The sequence below is a fragment of the Carya illinoinensis genome, chromosome 6 (genome assembly GCF_018687715.1).
Source record: "Carya illinoinensis cultivar Pawnee chromosome 6, C.illinoinensisPawnee_v1, whole genome shotgun sequence".
NCBI classification, from domain to species: Eukaryota; Viridiplantae; Streptophyta; class Magnoliopsida; order Fagales; family Juglandaceae; genus Carya; species Carya illinoinensis.
The window spans coordinates 32,198,281-32,219,990 of NC_056757.1; the positions used below are offsets into that span (position 1 = coordinate 32,198,281).

The following is a 21,710-nucleotide window of genomic DNA, read 5'->3' on the forward strand; positions in this document are numbered from 1 at the left end:
TTTTCACACTGATAGCAAAAGTTAAAAAAAAAAAAGTAGAGCTCATAAATTGTGGCAGAGAGAGACCGCGAGACCAAAGAGGAGGTGGTGATTGACGAGTGCCAACTGTCCAAACATTTTACCAAACTCTTTAGATATAAGAGTAACCTAGCAAAATCTGGGAAAAGCAATAAGTAAAATAATAAGAAAAGTATTAAGATAGAGACAAAAATGGATAGATTACAGTTTGGACTAACTTTAGTAGACTTCAAAATCTATGACGGTGCGTGGGACCCACACACTTGTCTCCTTGGCACCTTGCAATTACAACAGTCAGATATGAAGGATTTGATGGTGGCAAATCTATTAATTCGATGTGTGTAGTGAGAAAGACTCCCGAAAGGGGTGGCGTACGATGCCTACGTGCATCAATAGATGATCTTATTTACTAGAGTCATAACATTTGGTTCATACGTGATAAGTAGCATTTTCTACTATAGAATTAACGAAAATCTGGCCCATGATGAGCATTAATACTCTAAAGACACTTTAAAATTAGATAAGATTCCCACACGTCAATAGATGAATCCACTCTAAATCGATTACCAAGCAGTAATATTCAATTAATAGGGCATGAGTATAGTATTGATGCATCTCATATATATATATATATAAGCTATATATGTACGCAATGATATATTTTTATAGATTAAGGGAATTGAAAAAAAAAAAATAGAACACTCTAATTAACCACCGTGACATTGTATCCAACAATTGCATCACCCGTGTTGGTGTCAAACCAATGTGTCTGGGCAATGGCATACCCACGTGCAAATCGGAAAAGTCCTGTTCCGCCTACGATCGCCATCTCACGCACCGGATGCGTCGACGGGTTCTTGCCAAGTAGGCTAACACTGCTACCATTGTAGATGCCATGGGTGAATCCATAGTTCATGGCCATGATGAGACCAAGTTCTTGTTGTCCTGCTGACCCGTACAGACCTTGAGCCCTGCCCACAAGCTCTGAATTCGGATCGACTGTCTTCGTTAAGGGATCGTCTGCCATCATCACAAGGCCGAATTGAGTCGGAGATTTCTGGGTGCCAGCGGCTTGAGCCACCCTAATAGCGCTGGGGTTCTACCCGCTGATTGTGTCATGGAAGTAAAACTGTAGTTTGGTCACTGTCTTCTTAGGGAACTTCTTGCTTGTGGCCCAGTTATCCGCTTCCGAGCTTTGAGCGCATGGGATGGCTGCAACTAAGAAGAAGAGCAGTAGAACAGTGACAAGTTTTGGCGCCATCTCTGTTCCTTTCTGTTTAGAAAAGTTTTGTGAAACAAAGAGGTAGGAGGTACTTTGGAAGATGGGGGTAACGGTTTGGAAAGTCTTACATATTTGGTATGGGGGAGAGATTCTTGGGTCGTTTTTGAATTATGAATTTAGCTTTTGCCTATTCTATTCACATAAATCTCTACATTAGAATAGTTATTTTTTTATTATATAATAATAAAATAATATAAGATAAATTTCACTTTAGCCATTCACATCAAATATACAACATTGGATTATCCATTTATTCATTATATAGTAATGAGTAATTAATAATTAAAACATATTTAAATTTTTTAATTATTAGTTTATTTTATTTTATCATATTTTGCTATTCTATTTATTATTAATCATATTCTAATTAAATTAGTATTCATGAGTAATATAATAATAAAATAAATATTTACTCTTTAAATAGAAACAAACAAATTTGGTTTTACTTTTACATATACTGTAGCTCAAACTCAATTAATTTGAGTTTGCATAATCTATTGCAGGTAGTTTTTCATCTCTAGTAGCTAAATAAGACTTTATTTTTATATTTAGATAATCCATTGAGGATGCTCTTATAGACGTTATTGATCATCGTGATCAGCAATGAAATCCATTTACCGGGACAGATCGGGTGGCCTCCGTACCCTGGTGGCTTGTTCAAATCCATAAGCAATCTCAATTAGCTTCGGTTCTGTACCTTTTAGCCCGCCGAAACAGATCCCAAATGGCATTCCATCGCTCTCATACCCTCCAGGAACAGTAATTCCTGGGTATCCTCCAATTGCTAGCACAGTGGCAGCTTTTGAGCCAAGCGTCACAATTGCATCCAAGTCATTTTTCTTCATCATTTTCTCAAACCCATATTTCGACAGTTTTTCCAATGTCTCAGATGCCTTTATCTCTTCCTCTCCAATCCCATTAGTCATCTCTGATATAATGAAGAAGTCCTGTCCAAATTCTTTCATCCTTTCCTGCATCAGCCAAAGTTAGTTCAGTATAATAAAATGCACTGGTTTTTGGGTCAACGTTATAATTATTAATAAAGTCTAGAAAAGATGGGCAATAATTTCCTTACCTTGATCTAAATTTTTGTTTACAAGTTTGATAGATTCACGTCGTCTAAAAACTATATACAATTACCAGGATAGGGTGATTCGAGTTGAAGGCAATGATATCTGACAATGACCTCACGGTGGAGTTGAGGAGTTCTTCCAGGTAGCTGTTTATGGAGACCTTGAACTCGGCAAGAAGGAGAGCTAATTCCCCACTTATAGAGGAATTCAGAATGATATCAATATTTGCAATTTCTAGATTGTTCACAATAGTTGCACCTCCTTGCCTTAATTTCATAGCACACGAAAAGAAAAAGAGTCAGAACAAGTATAAGATAAAAGGTTAACTTCATTAATTCTAAATCCATTTATTCTATTTTCACCAGTCTCTCTCAATTGTTTCACAGAAATTGTTTCACAGAATTGGGTGATTCAATGCAAAAGGAGATGGACACCATTAAATGTTCATGTGGCGTCAACATTGTTGAAACTCCTATACGGATAATAATAAGCATTGTATGACACACATGATGTATCTCTCTCTCTTTAAAACTGAATACCAACATGCCAAATGAGTGAAATTGTGAGGGTGGGTTACTCACCTTAGCACGTTGAGATGATGCTCAAATGCGGTAATGGCAGTGGATCCATTGTAAGAGTCCAAAAACGGATACCTGACAACGCCCAATCTCTTTCCTTGGAGTCCATCTTTCTTAAGAAATTGACTGTAGCCACCTGCAGGTATGAACTTAGCAGCTGCCTTTGTTGCTTCATAGTCTTTTGGATCGAATCCCACAATTGCCTCCAGCAAATAAACTGCATCCGTTACCGTCCTGCAGATGGGCCTGTCGTTTCGTCCCAATCAAAATTCATGAGTTAAACATCGGCCCAGATAATTCACTATTAAGAGCATTTTTTATGGATTATAAATATGTAAATGATATTTTTATATCAAATAATAATATTTTTATGGATTATATAATAATAAAATAATATAAAAAAATTTGACTTTTGACTATTTACATCAAATCTCCACATTAGATTATCAATTTATTTATTATATATTAATGACTAATTAATAATTTAATAAATATTTAATTTTTTTATTATTAATTTATTTAATTTTATTTTTTCATATTTTACTATTCTAACTATTATATATTAATTAATAATCTTATTCTAATTAAGTTCTAGATTAAAAAATTAGATTTTTTTCAATTGTCATTCAATGCTAATAATCACAAATGTCTAATTAAATTCATCTAAAATTCTATATATATATATATATATGTATTAATTACAAGTTAAATTTTTATATTTCCCTTCCAGCCAGATTTGTTTTTTTTCCAGATTTTATTCTACCCAAAATACTTTGTCAAGAGGCTATTGATCTAGGGCGGTTTGGATATAAAATATAATAAAAAATTTAATTTTTTAAATTTTAAAATAATAATAATATTTTAAAATTATTTTAAAATAATATTTTATTTACCTTTTAACTCTTTCCTCAGTATCCAAACCAAATAAGTCCTTTCAAAAAATTGATTCTATTTTCTTTTTTCCTTTTTTTTTTTTGAAAGTTTTATTTTATGCCAAGTATTCAAACTTATTTTATTGGTAAGTTATCGTCCAGATCTTTATAATTTATACATAATTACGAACTTATGTTAAGTATTGACGAGATTTGCAAAGTCAAAATTTAAAATAAATGAAAATATTAAAATTAATATTATAATACGATAAGGATAGATTTGTTGAATTTCTTTGTTGAAAAGTAACAAATTAAATTTGTAAAAATGAATTTATTAATCAAATTTTAGCCAATATCTGCCGGTCGTCGGAAAGCAACAGTTACCCGATTGAGTCCTGACGAGGCGAGATTGGGATGACGCCGGCCCGGCTTGTAAGACCAACGGTGGGTTTGATCCCTACAGCCGAATTGTGATCCGCCGGGCAGATGATGGAGCCGTCTGTTTCAGTCCCCACTGATATTGATACCATGTTTGCTGCCACCGAAATTGCGGATCCAGTGCTTGACCCGCATGGGTCTCCCCATTCCACGTATGGATTCTGCATTTATTTTTCCATAACTATTATTAAGCACTGTTAGTTTTGACGGAAAAAGAAAAGAAAAATGAACGAGAAAGAAAAAACGTAATATACTGACCACGCCTCGTCCCCCTCTAGCACACCAGCCACTGGGGATCTTCGAAGACCGAACACCATACCACTCCGCAAGACTAGCTTTCCCTAAAATCAAGGCCCCGGCCCTTCTCAGGCGGTCGACCACGCCGGCGTCCCCAGGTACCTTGGATCCCAGCAGCGCGTACGAGCCAGCCGTGTTGTTGAGCTTGTCCTTGGTGGCTATGCTGTCCTTGAGCAGCACGGGAATGCCGTGCAGCTCTCCCAAGGATCCGGCGACTGCCTCCTCCCTCTGGCGATCGGCCTCGTCAGCTAGATCCCGCACGTCTGGATTAACTTCGAGCACGCTGCGAAGCAAGGGATTCAGTCTCGCGATCTGGTCGAGGTAAAGGTCAACCAGTCGTCTGGACGTGAGTTCTTTCCGGGAGAAGGCGCGCTGGATGTCATCGATGGTGGCTTCGATGATGGTAAATTGCGAGCCGTGGATTGCGTTGACGAGGCCGGAGAAAACGAACAGAAGGATCAAGGGTGAGGAGAGGAGAGAAAGTAGTGGACGACGGCGGGCATGCATTTCTTCTAAGTAGCTATTTTTCTCCCAATGCTCTAGACAATATTTATCTTAATAAATTAGGAAATATAATATATTCTGAGCTTCAGTTTCCTTATCCTCCAGCTTGGATATGGAAAGGATCAGATGAGAAACGTACGTATCTGATTTCTGAAGAAGACGGAATGTAGGGCCGCAGGCAGCATGCGAGGGGCTCAAGCTCGTGCTAAGACCAGGCTCTGAGTTTTTGACTGTGGATCACTGCTTTAGGGCAGGTTTGGAAAGAATATTGGGAGTAGTGGAGTATACCACACGGCAAAGTCAAGCAAGTAAAGTACTGATCATAGCTGTCTACATCTGACATCAGTATTTTTTCGGGAAATGCTTGGGCGCCGCCGCTACCGCTGGTTTTTTTTTTTCTTTTATAATTTAATGATTAAGTAAATATTTTTTTAATAATATTATAAATTTTAAAAAATATATATATATTTAAAAAAAAGAAAGACTAGCGATGATAATGGTAGCTACAAGCGGCAGCTGTAGCGCTACCCTTCTGGTCCCTTCCCTTCATTTTTAATGTCATCGGAATATAATTACAACATTGAAACGTTAAAAATAAAAGAATTTGAATGTTTATGTTGTTGCTTTATTTACAAGATTGAATGTTTTGACGAAGTTATCCAAATTTATTTATTTCTACGTCTAAGTAAATGATAATGAGAAAGTAAGGAAATTTTTTTTAATAAAACTTAAAATAGGAAGTTAAAATAAATCCAATAAAAAGGTAACAAAAGTAATAGATTTATACTTAATTATTAAGTCAAACATAAAAATAAAATATCAATTTCATGCAAAATAAATTAATAGTAAGAGAAGTATATAGTTGAAAGTGTCTTGGTTAAATATACCTAGATTTCTATGTATGTGAAAGTCAATGAATTTTTATTTATTTATTTTAACTTTAAACAATTATTTCTCCTTTTTAACAATAATAGATAACCAAACAGTTTTATGAATGGTTTGTTAAAAAATATTTATAAATAAATATGTGAGACATATATTCTAACGATTTATTATTAGTTGAATCATTGATAATTTATTTAAATAAAACGATACAATTTATATAAAATTATATTAATTTTATTGTTTTTTCATTCGGTCCAAACGCAACTAAACGTTCATTCACTGCACGTAACTCTTTCTTCTGATTTCCCTCCTTTTATTATTTTTATTTTTCTCTTCTCACTCTTGAAAATGAGTTTCATAGAAAAGAAAGCAGAGGTCGCAGACGTGGCTGACAACATTCTAAGCTACCTTGTTAGGCTGGCTACGACTTTAAAAATTAAAACCCTTTAATTTTTGTACAAAACAATTAAATAAAACCATTGAAAATAAAGAGTCATACGTCAATTAATATTAAATGATAATAATTAAAGCCAAGGTCATGTTAGGTCAAACTGATGTACGTACGGTCATAACCCTTGGCTGCATTTTGCTGTTTTGCATGATATTAAATTAAATTAAATTAAACATTACTTTTGAATTGAGAAACATTTTTAATTTATTTTATGTTATTATTATAAATTTTTTAAATTTATACATATTTATTAAAAATATTAAATTTTAAAATAATAATAATAATATTTTATTTAATTTTTATCTAAAATTATCTTATTTCATCTAATTGTTTAAACATCCTTTTAATCGTCACGTTTTTCCCTTGCAAGTTAATTTTTATGCTAAATTAATCATAATTATTGATGAAGAAGATAATATTTTGATGGAAAACGATAACTTGGATTCTCGGGCAGCTCTACAGCTACTGTGGATGTAGAACGAGCTCGATCCGAGAAGGTTTTTTTTTTTTTTTTTCTTATTTATTTTTTTATATTCTTAAATATCTTTTTTTAAAAAAGAAAATTACAACATCACTAAAAAAATACTTTCTTAATTATTAAGTAAAAAAAAATTAAATTTTAAAATAATAATAACAATATTTTATTTAACTCATCTAAAACTATCTCATCTCATCTCTAAATTCAAACCACACCGCCACTAAGTTAGAATTTGCCTGTATAAACATGCATGTGTTTTAAATTGACTTGCACTTGGACTATCTATCTATTACTAATTTAACATACAAAAATTTCATATGCAATTACTTTTACATAGCTTTTTATGTATTTTATTAATATGATTAACTGCATCACTTTTTTAATATAAAATTATTGATTCGGTCAATCACACAGGTGAAGTGCGTAATAAATATTCAAAAATGACTGTATATAATATATTTCAAAATCAGATTATCTTAGTTTACTTCAGAAATTTTTATAAACTTTTTCTTTACTGTGATTAAGACACAAAAATGAAATGTTAAAAAATTATTAATCATTTGAATTTTCCAATGACATTATAAGAAATATTAAAAATGAGAAACATTAACATTCTGACACTTGTCTGAGTAAAATAAAAATAACGAAATATTATATTTTGAACATATTAAGAAGTTATAATTTATTTTTTTTTAAGAAAATTTGTAAATATACCGTCCCTTATTATTAATATTCGTACACTTAAAATCGAATGCATATGTTGTATGTTTGTTATTTCCATAATAATAATACAAAAAATCTCATCCTTTGCCCTAAAAATAACTACAGCATGTTTGAAATTGTAAATACACTTCAAAAAGCGTTATAAACTTGATAGTACAAAATAACAAATGAATAAGTAGAAATTAAACTAAAATATCTCATCTTATATAATCATTATAATTTTTTCAAATTTTTACAAAATATAATAAATAATTCAACTTTTTCAAATCTCAAAACAAAACTAATTTTAAAAAAATTATATTATAACAATATTTTATTTAAATTTCAATAAAACATCTCATCTAAATTATATAATTAAACGAGGTGCAATGCTACATACAGTCCTCAAATAGAGACTGCAATGCAGATCTAGGTAATTTTATCTTTAAATTTTTTTAAAATTATAAAAATATCTCTCGTAAAATAATATTTGTTCTTATTTAATAAAAGACCTATACATGCAGTCCTTAAGTAGGGACTACAAATAGAATTTCTTTTAAATCAACAAGACTCAAACCAAACAACAACAGCAACAGATCTTCCCAAATGTGAGGTTTTTTTCAACTTTTTCTATATATTTTGAAGTTTTATAGAATGTTTGCATCTATTAATGTAAATCTAACTCCAAGTTCTAATCTTTTCTCTCTTCTGTGTCTATTGAGGCACTTGCTCTGGAGTTTTTTCAGACACCGTACTGAAAGCAAAGCCATAGTGATCCTCCAGAAATATTAACATAAATCATATGAGATAAATTTTCTTTACAGATCTACACATGTATTAAATATTGTGTTTGAATTTTGTTTGGTTTTATGTATAAGAGCATGTTTTCCTTACTGAAGTTATTAAAATTGGAAGATTTTATTCACTATGTTTGGGGTCTTTTTTTTTTTTTTTTTTTTTTGGTGTTTTTGGCGTCACGTATATACGTATGGTTTTGTTTGATTCTGTTGGGGTTATTTTTTGTCAAAAAATGATCTATTTAATCAAATGCGTATATGGTTTTTATTCTATTTGTATTTTTTTTTCCCTATCATGTATATGCGTATGATCTATGTGATCATAGTGTAAGAATTCATTTTGTTTACTGTGTTTGGTTTTTTTTTTTTTTGGATGTCATGTACATCCATATGGTTTGGTAATTTGATTCTATTGGAGTTGTTTTGTGTGAAGAAGTAATCTATCTGATCAATATGCATATGATTTTTGTGATCGTAGTGTAAAAATTCACACATGTTAGACTGAGAGAAGAAAGAATAAGAAGCATACTTAGGGAATGTGGAAATTCAGTGAGAGCAAAAGATATTAAGATCTCTAGAGGAGTAGAAGTGGAAGAAAAATATTAAGATCTCTAATTTCAATCAGTGAGAGCAAAAGATAAGTTTATAAAAGTAAAAAGACAATAATAGCTTGACGGCAAAGGAGAAGGAGAAACAAATGTAATTGAATTTGCTTATAATAAAATTAGGGACAAAATTCGAATGAAATGAGTAGAAATGACATATACGATTAGAAATGTGAAAAGACGAAAATATCAATCCGCAAAAGAAGAAAAAAAAGCAATAGCATGGAATTTAGGAATAAAAGCAAGGGTAAAATAAGAAAAAAATATAGATGAAAACACAGTTCACAAGACATTCACGCTTATTTTATAGAAGTAAATAAAACGATATGCACTTCTTCCTATTTATGTAAATTTTTAAGATATGTAATGATTTTACCGATCATATTAGTTAATCTAACGAACGTTCAAAATACTAAATACTATAAATAGAATCTTTCTGCGAAGAAAAAATAATAATATTAAGCTATACATTTTTCTAATCTAATTTTAAAACTTACAATAATTATTTCTCTTTTGATCTTTTCCCCTCCATCAAAAAATACATATTGTGTCGATGTGACATCGATCGTACTTCATTGCTAAAAGATTAACGTGTAAAATATTAAACATTCATTTGTGTTTTTGAATATGCAAGAAATGAATATTGCTAATGTTTTTATTTGTTTTCATGCATCGTCTCCTTCTCCGGCATGTGATAAGGAAGCAGCGGCATTAGAGAGTCGTACTGTCGAAGCATGGTGGCTATGGTGACCATGCACAGAATGAAAAAATTAAAGAAACGAAGTCTCCTCGCCTGAGTTTCATGCTTTCCTTATTTCATTCTAACTCTGTGCATGACGTTTGCACAGATATTCATGACTGTATGTAATATTATGAATTAAGATGAAAATTGAAAGTTAAATAAATATTATTATAAGATTATTTTTTAATATTATTATTATTTTAATATTTAAAAAAATTGAATTGTTTATTATATTTTGTGTGAAAATTTTAAAAAAATTGTAATAATTAGATTAAATGAATTGGAGGACTTTTGTGTCCAAGCAGGGCTATTATAATTCCAACTATGATTTGGTGCCCTCCAAATATGTTTTAGATTTTTTAAATATATTTTATCCTTTTATTTATTTATTTTAAATGTATAAAAGAATTACCATTAATGAATTTGTGGGATTTTTATTCAACTTAAAAATAAAAAATAAAATGCACTTAAAAGAGACATATTTAGAGGGACAAGAATATTGCTTGACAAAATTACCTTCAATTGCGTGAAATAATAGGTTGCCTTCATTGGCTAAAACGACAAATCTTCAAGTCTTAGTGGAATTTAGTTCATGCACTAACTAATTTTGGCAGACGATGGATGAGTTCAATGAATATTTGGTGGTCCCTTCACTTGGTTGCTTGCATGATTTGATTTCTCTCTCTATTACTAAAACCATCCAAACCTCCTCTGTACAACTCTGCCTCTATATATTCTTGATGTCCAAAACCCTTCCTAATTCGTGGAAGAATTTATTTCATTGAGCAAAGTACTCCCACCTTATGTCCAATATCTTTCACATGCAATATCATTTGTCATTCTCATGTTAATTTTTTGGTCAGCCGACCAGTACTATAAAATACAGGACCGTTCAGGTAGCTGTAGTTCACGTCTTGCATTTTGGGAGTACTGTCTCTATGACCTACTGTCCAATTGTTACATATCATTATTCGAAAGATTCTATACACATCTTGTTCTCATCCTATTATGTAAAATATGACATATTTATTATTATTAGATGTGTCGCATGTTACATAATAGAATGAAAATAGGATAGAAGTATAAAGTATAACATTATTTATCATGATTCATGCAGTAATGGTCCTTTTTTTTTATTTCCCTACCCACCCTATTAAATGGGATACAATATTGATGCATTGTTGTAAGGGTCACTCTTAATTAGTTCATATATATCAAAACAATGTTATTTTAAAACTTCTACACTACATACCATTCACTTGTACACGGTATAATTTGATTTGTAAAATTTAAATTTTTAAATTTATCTTTTGAATTAAATTAGATCATATGAATAATATTGTACAACATAGAGGCTTTAGAATAGAACTATCCTATATATCATGGGCCGAGCATGAGCACATAATATAGATATGTTACATTTGTTTATTTTTATTATAAAAGTATATATAGCTTTAGATTGGTTCTTAATAATTCAATCATTGATCTTATTAAAAGCGAAGTATATTTTCAATATTTTATTTCTCGAACATGATTTAATTTCCTTAATTTTAGTCAAATTGGAGTTCTCAGTGGAAGCCTATCATGATGATGAGTAATTAATTAATGTTAACGTCTTTAAATTATGAAAAAGAAAAGAGAGTTTTCCTGTTAAGCCAATTAAATTATGTAATTAATTAGCTCCTATATTATATATAATATATATTTATATATTTTCAGATATTGTAAACCAAATTATAGTGAAAATAACACAAACTGCTGCGAGTTGCAACACTAACACAAAATACAGGGCCGACTCGTGTCACTACCTTAATCCCCTACCAAAATTTTCTTCCGACTGTTAGACAGTATTAACAAGTTTCTATTCAACTGAAATTAAAGTACCTTAAAATGCACATATTCTTAACTGTAAATTAAAGCGCCTGACTTTACCACAACGTTGGACTCATAAAGAAGTTGAGGTAATAGCTCTAAAGTGAAAAACCGTTATGTTAAAAGCAATGCGGAGATTTATCATTATGCATTTTGACCTGTATAATCATTACATGGCTCTTTCTCTTTTATATTTTTTGAACCAAGCTCGATATATTATAATTAAAGGACATATAAATACATGAGTAGGAGGTAGGGGGACTCGACAAAGGCCCTTTCTTAACTAGTGTAACACTAAATAAAAAGAAAAAAAAATAGACACTAGAAATAAATCAATGTTTCCTACTTTTTCCTGCTAAGAGCATTCACATTGGTTTCATCAAAGTTATCTTCAAAATTTGATGAAAAGTACAAGTTTTTCATAAATCTAAAACATTCCTATCCATAATCCCACGTTGGATTAGCTATTGAATTCATCAAAATAATAATATAATATTATTTTTTTAATAACAATATATATATATTTTTTCATTTTTAGCAATTAAACTAACTATAGGTACATTAATAATTTAATTTTATACTTAGGGCTGACCATAAATCCAAAACTGAAATGAAACTAAGGTTGCAGGAGAAAAAAAATGAGAGAGCAAAAATAAAGTACAATAGTTAGGAATTAAAATGTAGTAAAATAATTGGTTGATGAGTGTATAGTAACCCTTCAAATTTGAAAGAAACTATAGATTTACTGTAACTCAAAACTCCCTATTTCTCATTTGATGAATCCAATGCAGCTATGATTTACACATATTCATCATTTTATACATTTGGCTTGGCTTTTGATGAAGCCAATGCCAATACTCTAAGAGGGAGCTGCACAAAGTGGTGATTTTTATATGACCCAAGAGTGGAATTGTAATTCCATGACCATAGACTATAGTGATTATAGTGATTGCATCTTGTATTGAAGTGGCTCTTGGGGAAATCCATTGCCTTGTCTTCATGATCTTGTGGCTAAATAGGATAGCTGTTATAATAAAAAGTTAGATAAAATATCTTAATTTCATCGTGTTATACGTTGTCACAAAACTCCACTCTCTCCCAAAAGAGTACATGTGATTCTCACACTGGTGACAAAAGTTAAAAAAATGGGACTCATAGGTTGTGGCAGTGAGATCGCCAATGGACTAAAGAGGAGATGGTGATCATCGAGTGCCAACGGTTCGTATTTATACCAAACTCTTTAGATATAAGAGTAATATAACAAAATCTGGAAAAAGCAATAAGGAAAATAGTGATTAGATAGAGGCAAAAATGTATATATTACAGTTTGGACCAACTTTGATAAGCTTCAGAATCTATGAAGGGCCCACGTGCCTCTCTTCTTGTAGTCACAACAGCCAAATATGAAGGATCTAATGGTAGTGAATTCATTAATCTGATGCGTGTGGGGAAAAAAGCTTCCGAAAGAGGTGGTACGTGAAGCCCATGTGCATTAATGTCATTACATTTGGTTAAGACGTATTAAGTAGTATTATCTACCACAGAATTAACGAAAATCTGGCCAGTTATGAGCATTAATACTTTGAAGACACTTTGAAATTGGACAAGGTTCCCACACATCAACAGATGAATCCACTCTAAATCGAACTACGAAGCAGTAATATTCAATTAATAGGGCATGAGTATAGTATTGATGCATCATATATATAAGCTATATATGTGCGCAATGATATATTTTTATAGATTAAGGGAATTAGAATCATGGTCCAAAACGGGGTTACAAACTATAATTCCCCACAAAATAATTAGAACGAAAAGATTAAAAAAAAAAAAAAAACACTCTAATGAACCGCTGTGACATTGTATCGAACAGAATTGCATCACCGGTGTTGGCGTCAAACCAATGTGTCTGGGCAATGGCATACCACATTCTTACATCCAGTATTAGAGTCATAACATCATATAATCTAATTTCATTCACTACGATGGATGAATGTTAATAACCGTATCTTACTCGTAGTACTGCTGAGGAAGCGTACTTAGACGTTCTTGATCATCATGATCAGCACTGAACTCCATTGACGAGGAGAGATCGGGTGGCCTCCGTACCCTGGTGGCTTGTTCAAATCCATAAGCAATCTCAATTAGCTTCGGTTCTGTACCCTTTAGCCCGCCGAAACAGATCCCAAATGGCATTCCATCGCTCTCATACCCTCCTGGAACAGTAATTCCTGGGTATCCTCCAATTGCTAGCACAGTGGCAGCATCTGAGCCAAGCGTCACCATTGCATCCAAGTCATTTTCCTTCATCATTTTCTCAAACCCATATTTCGACAGTTTTTCCAATGTCTCATATGCCTTTATCTCTTCCTCTCCAATCCCATTAGTCATCTCTGATGCAATGAACAAGTCCTGTCCAAATTCTTTCATCCTTTCCTGCATCAGCCAAAGTTAGTTCCGTATAATAAAATGCCATGGTTTTTGGGTCAACGTTATAGTTATTAATACAGTCTGGAAAAGATAGGCAATAATTTCCTTACTTTGATCTAAATTTTTGTTTAAAAGTTTGATAGTTTCACGTCGTCAAAAAACTATATACACTTACCAGGATAGGGTGATTCGAGTTGAAGGCAATGATATCTGACAATGACCTCACGGTGGAGTTGAGGAGTTCTTCCAGGTAGGTGTTTAAGGAGAGCTTGAACTCCGCAAAAAGGACAACTAATTCGCCACTTAAAGAGGGATTCATAATGATATCAATATTTGCAATTTCTAGATTGTCCACAATAGTTGCACCTCCTTGCCTTAATTTGATAGCACATGAAAAGAAAAAGAGTCAGAACAAGTATAAGGATAAGATAAAAGGTTAACTTCATTAATTCTAAATCCATTACTTCTATTTTCACCAGTCTCTCAATTGTTTCACAGAACTGGACGATTCAATGCAGAAGGAGATGGACACAATTAAATGTTCATGTGGCGCCCACATTGTTTGAAACTCCTATACGTATAGGATAATAATAAGCATTGTATGACACACATGATGATGTTTATCTCTAATTAAAACTAAATACATAAGTCGCTCAAATAATTAGAGAGAATCTCTATTCATTCTATCCAATGCGTTCTAGGAATATTGAACCAACATGCCAAATGAGTGAGATTGTGAGGGTGGATTACTTACCTTAGCACGTTGAGATGATGCTCGAAAGCGGTAATGGCAGTGGATCCATTGTAAGAGTCCAAAAACGGATACCTGACAACGCCCAATCTCTTTCCTTGGAGTCCATCTTTCTTGAGAAATTGACTGTAGCCACCTGCAGGTATGAACTTAGCAGCTGCCTTTGTTGCTTCATAGTCCTTTGGATCGAATCCCACAATTGCCTCCAGTAAATAAACTGCATCCGTTACCGTCCTGCAGATGGGCCTGTCATTTCGTCGTGATAAAAAATTCATGAGTTAAATATCGGCCCAGATAAAGTGTCCATGGCTGTTCACTACCACTCATATACTACCCCGAATATGAGCATAAAAGATGGGCCATTGGCAGGGACGGATTTTCGGGGCCCAAAATTTTGACTTTTTTTTTTTTGTGGTAAAAATGAAATTTGTTCAGTAACGTTTGATACTTCGTTCTTATTACGATTCACTTCTGTTGTTTTTTTTTTTTTCCTTCAAAATAGTCCATTTTGTTTTGAACGATTTTGAATAAAATCCATCCATTATCCAACATCCAACATAAGAGGCCCGTATAAATTGAGAAACGATCTCATCATTATAATTATCTTAAATTTTTATATAAAATATAATAAATAATTTAATTTTTTTAAATCTCAAAATAATAATAATATTAAAAATATTATTATACTAATATTTTATTCAACTTTCATCTTATCTCAATTCACTATTCAAACCATTCCTTAACAAGTACCGATGTTGAAAATATTATTATCTTTTTAAGAAATAAATTAATATACAAAGACAAATTAAACTAATTCACTATTAAAAGACTTGTAAAAAAACAGAGAACAAAAAAGGCTGGCTGGGAGGGGAGACCTCCCTCCTCCGCCACCAACCCAATAGTGACTGAGCACAAGCCAACCACGTGTTTTCCTAGAAAAAAAAGAGAGGATAGACAAATTTGACAAAGTACAAGAGGCAATTGATCGTAGTGTTGAAGTAAAGACATCACGTCAAAGACATTTTGCACTGAACATCAACGTCCTTCGAAAGAGTTGCTTTTATCTTCTTTCCTTTTTTTTTTTTTTTTTTTTTTTTTTTAAGAAGTTTTATTTTATGCCAAGTATTCAAACAAGAGTTACCCGATTGAGTCCTGACGGGGCGAGACTGGGATTACGCCGGCCCGGCTTGTGAGACCGACGGTGGGTTTGATCCCTACAGCCGAGTTGTGATCCGCCGGGCAGATGATGGAGCCGTCTGTTTCAGTCCCCACTGATATTGATACCATGTTTGCTGCCACCGAAATTGCGGGTCCACTGCTTGACCCGCATGGGTCTCCCCATTCCACGTACGGATTCTGCATTTATTTTTCCATAACCTTTATTAAGCTCTGTTAGTTTTGACGGAAAAAGAAAAAGAAAAATAAATCAGAAAGCAAAAAAATAATATACTGACCACGCCTTGTCCCCCTCTAGCACACCAGCCATTGGGGATCTTCAAAGACCGAACACCATACCAATCCGAAAGACTAGCTTTCCCTAAAATCAAGGCCCCGGCCCTTCTCAGGCGGTCGACCACGCCGGCGTCTCCTGGTACCTTGGATCCCAGCAGCGCGTACGAGCCAGCCGTGTTGTTGAGCTTGTCCTTGGTGGCTATGCTATCCTTGAGCAGCACGGGAATGCCGTGCAGCTCTCCCAAGCATCCGGCCACTGCCTCCTCCCTCTGGCGATCGGCCTCGTCCGCTTGATCTCGTACGTCTGGATTCACTTCCAGCACGCTGCGAAGCAAGGGATTCAGCCTCACGATCTGGTCGAGGTAAAGGTCAACCAGTCGTCTGGACGTGAGTTCTTTCCGGGAGAAGGCAAGTTGGATGTCGTCGATGGTGGCTTCGATGATGGTAAATTTTGAGCCGTGGATTGCGTTGACGAGGCCGGAGAAAACTAACAGAGGGATCAACGGTGAGGAGAGGAGAGAAAGTAGTGGACGACGATGGACACGCATTTCTTCGAAGTAGCTATTTTTCTCTCTATGCTCTATACAATATTTATCTTAATAAATTAGAAAATATAATTTTAAAGCTTTCCTTATCCTCCAGCTTGGAAATGTAAAGGATCAGATGAGATACGTATCTGATTTCTGGAGAAGACGGAATGGCAGGCAGCATGCGAGTGGCTCAAGCTCGTCTTTGACTGTGGATCACTGCTTTGGAAAGAAGATTGGGAGTAGTGGAGTAGACCACATGGCAAAGTCAAGCAAGTAACGTAGTGATCATACTGTATACTTCTGATCTGTATTCGTGTTTAGGTTCCTTTGGATCTGATCGTACTGGCTGAATGAAAAATGTAAGGCTGCGTATATTGAGGTTGAGTTGAGCAGTGATGAAAATTAAATAAAATATTATTTTTTAATATTATTATTATTTTAAAATTTTACAATAATATGATTCACCGTCTTATATAATTTAGTTTCTTTCACTAATTGTCTCAAGTAAGAATATAATCGATCCTGCATATATATATATATATATATAATATGCATGCATCCCATCATTAATTTAGGTCAAGATATGAAGATAAAAAGTAAAATACTACCTTTAATCCCCTACCAAAATTGTCTTCCGACTGTTCGACAGTAATAACATTCACGGCCAAAAACAAAAAACAAATTAGTAAAATAGAATAAAAACCCTAAGAAACAACAAACTTCTCATTAACCAAGAGCCTCTACCACTTTCTGCCTCCTTTTCAAACCTAACCATTGATCGTCACCTCTCCTAATTTTTCTTCGCCAGAACCATCCTCAATTGTCTCATCACTGCAGAAAAGATAACAAATTAATCATTATTGCAGCAAATACTTAATGGAGCAAAGAACAAAGTGAGCTCAATAATTCCTTCCCTCTAAATGTCAAAAATAGAAATATTTTTTCCATTCTCCAGTTGCGTGCCGCAAAAGTAATATGAGTAACACGGCTCATTGTTATCGTTAACACATTTTTGATTTTTTTTTCTTTTCACATTTTTTTAATATATTTAAATATTTTTAAAAAATAAAAAAAAAATACACCAATACACTTAAAATTACTTCTTTAATAATTAAGTAAAAAATAAAAATTTGACGAGTGGTCAACTAGAGAAGCAACAATGGGGCGGTATAGTAGATTTATTAGAAGTAATAATGTGTATGCCACTTACGAAAATAGTATTTCAAATAAAAAAAATAAAAATAAAAACACCAACCAACATAGAAGTCATCAAGTTGTCAAAATCATTAACTACCAAGACCCTACAAAGACAAGTTTCTATTCAACTGAAATTAAAGTACCTTCAAATGCACATATTATTAACTGTAAATTAAAGCGACTGACTTTTACCACAATGGTGGATTCATAAAGAAGTTGAGGTAATAGCTCTAAAGTGAAAAACCGATATGTTAAAAGCAATGCAGAGATTTGTTTTTCCCATGCTTATTATGAATCTGTAAAACTTGCAACTTTTGTCATCTGTAACACAGATCTAGAAAATTGATTCCTCTGTACTCATGTGAGACCCACAGGGTATAGGCAGGAGCAGCAGTGAACCAAGACCAAAAACAGGAATGCTTCGGAATAACACTAACCATTTGCACGGTTCATGGGTTCAACTATATGCATTCCCAAGAAAGTTATATATGTTAAAATAAGAATTAGAGCACATATTTTTAGAATGAAACAGATGCCTGGATTCTGACTGTTGATACATGAAATCAATCGGCAGCATTGAAGTGGCAGCTAATCAGTTTGCACAAATGTCATTACTGGATATGAGGGATTAACCTTTCAGCATAATCAAATCATGGGGATAACATGATCCATTTTGTGAACCAAATTTCCCTCAATTCACTTTGGTTCAACAAAACCCTAGGATCCCTTACATGATTTCCTAGAGCCGCCGTAAAAATAAAAATCTTTGCTTTGAAATGGTAACTTATTGTTGCCCCACATAGCAACCAATTAAGGCGAGTGCAGTGTCTGTAGAACAAGCTTAAAATGCTATTTCACAAAATTATGGAAAATTACTCTCTTTAGGTACTAAATTGAACTCCTCCTAGATATAATGAGCAAAATTATTACAAAGTACTGATAACAAATATAATTACAAAGCAACACGGTAACACAGAACAATCTATTGGGTCGACCAATACAAAGCAAGCAATAGGAGTAAATATGAAACCGATATATAGAATGACAGATAGCAAATTAGTTCCTCATGCCAAATAAGCAAACAAATAAGCAGAAAACAGTCCCTAAGGTACAAAAAATTGTAAAGCCACATAATCAACAGCAATTAAAACCAACAACGATCATCAAAAACCAAACAAGAAGTAAGCATCTTTTGCTGCAATTCAGCTAATTGACGAATCAGACAGCTGACTGAACAAACCTCTGAGGATGGCTACTTTCAACCGATTCTGGCTTCCTCCAAGTCCGATTATCCTCCTCCACTGCCAAGCGGCCATTCCCAAGCCCAAAACCTCTCTTTCCGAATGAAGAAGGCCTCTCCGCCTTCTCTACCACCTCCTTCTTCGTGGTTTCTAGCTGCTCGTCAATCGTCTTCCAGTTCTTCCCTTTCTCTGCCAGAACATCCTCTCTTGGCCTTGCCTCCCCAAATGGATTTGAAGCCCTTGACGGCTTCGAAACCATCCCCGCCCCCTCCTGCTTCTCCCCATTGCTCACAGGCAGAGTCCTCGGTTGCAAATTAAGCCTCGGCCTTTCAGTCACACCACCTGCTCCAGTACTCAACTCCTTCTTGCTCCTCGCCCAATTATCCGAATCGGCAGCACCATTCGAAGCGAACCCCACCCTTCTCTCACCGCTAGATCTCCGTCCTTCCATTGATGGCACAAAGGCCTTGTTCGATCCCCAATTGTCGGAATCATCCGCTCGAGATTGCGAGTTGAAAAGCACACTTCCTCCTCCTTTTTCTCTCCTATCAAAACCGTTGTTTCCGACCGTCGGTTTCTTCGCGGCGGCCCAATTATCGATCTCGTCGGCCCGAGAAGGTGCCGAGTCCCTGTCACTATCCCTGTCCCTGTCCCTATTAAATGAGCCGTTTCTGCGGGGCTCATCGGAAACCCTAGAAGACCCCCACCGAGAATTGGAATCGTCGCCACTGGAGTAGCGACCGTTATTGTTAGAGCCGTAGGACCTAAAGCCGCCGCCCAGCCGGTGGCGGTCTTGTTCAAGCTCCTCAGCTGAGCGCTGGCGGGGGCCACTTGGGAGAGCCAGGAACTCCTCGGGGGTGAGTCCCTGGGGTTGTTGCAATGGATGGCTCGTCCGAGTGGGCATGGAGATAAAGTCGGCGTGGGAGAGGGTCTGGCCCTTCTTCTTCTTGGGCTTGGTGGCGGCCGCGGCGGAAAGGGACGGAAAGTCCGGAAGCGGCTCGGTTGGAATCCCGGAGATTGGTTGGTCGTGGTTCTGTTGCTGTTGCTGGAGCTCGGCGTCCTGTTCCTCAGAATCTAGAGCCCAGGCGCCGGGTTTGGCCCACGGAGACACAGTTGCCGCCATTTTGTTCTTCCTTAACTCTGTCTCGCTCGCTGGCTGGATGCTTGGGGTTGCGTTTGTTTTCAGCGGAAGCAGAGTAGGGAATGAGGGGGTTATTTCCTACCTTATATAAGAGGTAGGGAAGTGGGGATTGGATCGTTCGGTAAAAGAAGAAGGATGTTAAAATGGGAATGAATGGACGGTGGTGATAATGGGTGTATAGTCTTACAGATGGCTTTCCTGTCCGAGTGGGATTTAAATTTGTCGGTAAGTTTAAACTACAGTAAAAATAGAACAAAACATTCGACAGTACCTCATCTGTTGCCTTTAGGACTATATTTTATTAAATTTTAGAAAATAAAAAAATTATAAAATTAAATAATTTTTTTATATAATTTTTATTTTAAAATTTGAAAAAATAGTAATTTGCGATGCAGTTCTTCTTCTTTTTTTTTTTTTTGAAAAAATAAGTTTAACCTTGATTAAGTGGTTTTTTCAAACGGATTATATAGAAATTTTCAAATTTTATATATACTTCAATAATTCAATTCAAGTTATTTTAATTTAAAAAACATTTTATTTTATATTGATATCTAATTATCGACCTAAATGACATCGAAAGTAAAAACATTATTGATTTATGATATCTTTTTTTTAAGGAAGATTGGTGTCAATAACAATTCCTTCTCTTATCGATAGATGTGAGAAAAATGATTTTAGTAAGAGTTGCTCTTCAGAACAGCCCATCTTCTTTTGAGGCATAAACAGCCCAGAATAGAATTGCGACACATCAGTAATTTTAGAGAGACTACAATAAACTCGTTACGCTAAAACTTTTTCCTCACCCTTCAAAACAATTCAGCCGATATATCGCACGAAACCCATCTTCTCCTCAATGCCGCCGCCAAGTTCCCGTCGCCCATCTCTCAGCCACCGCTAGTTTGGTGGGGTCTAATACGGCAACACTGTGGTCGCAGGCTTTGTAGTCGTCAATTGTGATGCCGTGCTTTGCTTTTTCATGGCCCCAGCCACTTATTCTCTTTATTTTTTATTTCTCTCATACTTGGATCCTCCACCTCTCTCTATTTTCGTGAGAACATTTCTTAGATTTGCTCTTTCTTTTTTACAATTCTTGTTTCTGAATCAAAAAAAATGTGAAAAAAAAAAGACTCTTGTTTACACCATTTTTCTCTAATGGTGTTGGTCATCATCCCGACTAAAGTACCACTTTTCCAACCTATGTAAATCTGGGGGCTGGTTTTATTGGAGGGGGAGGACAGGACATATTCACGATGGAATAGAGAGAGAGACGTTCGCGAAGAGGGGGGAGAAGGATTTCTGTGCATCTAATTTTATTCCATTAGTCTGTGGTGCGGTTCACTGTTAATAGAATAGAATGTATACGTGACATTTTTT

The 21,710-nt window shown here is 34.5% G+C and overlaps 3 protein-coding genes, 1 long non-coding RNA gene and 1 pseudogene across 4 annotated transcripts; 1 reads left to right on the top strand and 4 right to left on the bottom strand.

The window, feature by feature from the left end:
• Window positions 1–534: 534 nt before the first annotated feature.
• On the bottom strand, window positions 535–1,636 carry LOC122314088 (annotated as a pseudogene).
• Window positions 1,637–1,691: 55 nt separating this feature from the next.
• Window positions 1,692–5,299, bottom strand: LOC122314086 (probable amidase At4g34880). Its single transcript, XM_043129496.1, has 5 exons — window positions 4,520–5,299; window positions 4,208–4,422; window positions 2,955–3,197; window positions 2,441–2,639; window positions 1,692–2,271 (listed from the first exon to the last, which is right to left on the bottom strand). The coding sequence occupies exons 1-5, from the start codon at window positions 5,063–5,065 to the stop codon at window positions 1,915–1,917; spliced, it is 1,560 nt and encodes a 519-aa protein (XP_042985430.1). The 5' UTR covers window positions 5,066–5,299; the 3' UTR covers window positions 1,692–1,914.
• Window positions 5,300–13,279: 7,980 nt separating this feature from the next.
• LOC122313125 (probable amidase At4g34880) lies at window positions 13,280–16,775 on the bottom strand. The gene is made up of 5 exons (XM_043127867.1): window positions 16,230–16,775; window positions 15,917–16,131; window positions 14,779–15,021; window positions 14,200–14,398; window positions 13,280–14,030 (listed from the first exon to the last, which is right to left on the bottom strand). Exons 1-5 carry the CDS (start codon window positions 16,773–16,775, stop codon window positions 13,605–13,607), a joined length of 1,629 nt encoding a protein of 542 aa, XP_042983801.1. The 3' UTR covers window positions 13,280–13,604.
• LOC122313127 lies at window positions 16,642–17,141 on the top strand. Its single transcript, XR_006243294.1, has 2 exons — window positions 16,642–16,784; window positions 16,870–17,141. It is a non-coding gene; the product is annotated as an uncharacterized LOC122313127 (long non-coding RNA).
• A 200-nt stretch (window positions 17,142–17,341) lies between these two features.
• LOC122313126 (eukaryotic translation initiation factor 4B3-like) lies at window positions 17,342–20,410 on the bottom strand. Its single transcript, XM_043127868.1, has 2 exons — window positions 19,195–20,410; window positions 17,342–17,588 (listed from the first exon to the last, which is right to left on the bottom strand). The coding sequence occupies exons 1-2, from the start codon at window positions 20,316–20,318 to the stop codon at window positions 17,525–17,527; spliced, it is 1,188 nt and encodes a 395-aa protein (XP_042983802.1). The 5' UTR covers window positions 20,319–20,410; the 3' UTR covers window positions 17,342–17,524.
• Window positions 20,411–21,710: the final 1,300 nt, after the last annotated feature.

Bases quoted from the DNA above. Each gene is read 5' to 3' on its own strand.
- LOC122314086 (XM_043129496.1), bottom strand. From the start codon at position 5,065: ATGCATGCCCGCCGTCGTCCACTACTTTCTCTCCTCTCCTCACCCTTG. The intron at 2,640-2,954 runs GTGAGTAACCCA...TATGAAATTAAG, and splicing joins CATCATCTCAACGTGCTAAG to GCAAGGAGGTGCAACTATTG. The intron at 2,272-2,440 runs GTAATTGTATAT...TGGCTGATGCAG, and splicing joins ACTCGAATCACCCTATCCTG to GAAAGGATGAAAGAATTTGG.
- LOC122313125 (XM_043127867.1), bottom strand. From the start codon at position 16,775: ATGCGTGTCCATCGTCGTCCACTACTTTCTCTCCTCTCCTCACCGTTG. The intron at 16,132-16,229 runs GTCAGTATATTA...AAATAAATGCAG, and splicing joins CTAGAGGGGGACAAGGCGTG to AATCCGTACGTGGAATGGGG. The intron at 14,031-14,199 runs GTAAGTGTATAT...TGGCTGATGCAG, and splicing joins ACTCGAATCACCCTATCCTG to GAAAGGATGAAAGAATTTGG.
- LOC122313126 (XM_043127868.1), bottom strand. From the start codon at position 20,318: ATGGCGGCAACTGTGTCTCCGTGGGCCAAACCCGGCGCCTGGGCTCTA. The intron at 17,589-19,194 runs GTTTGTTCAGTC...TCTTTTCTGCAG, and splicing joins GAAAGTAGCCATCCTCAGAG to TGATGAGACAATTGAGGATG.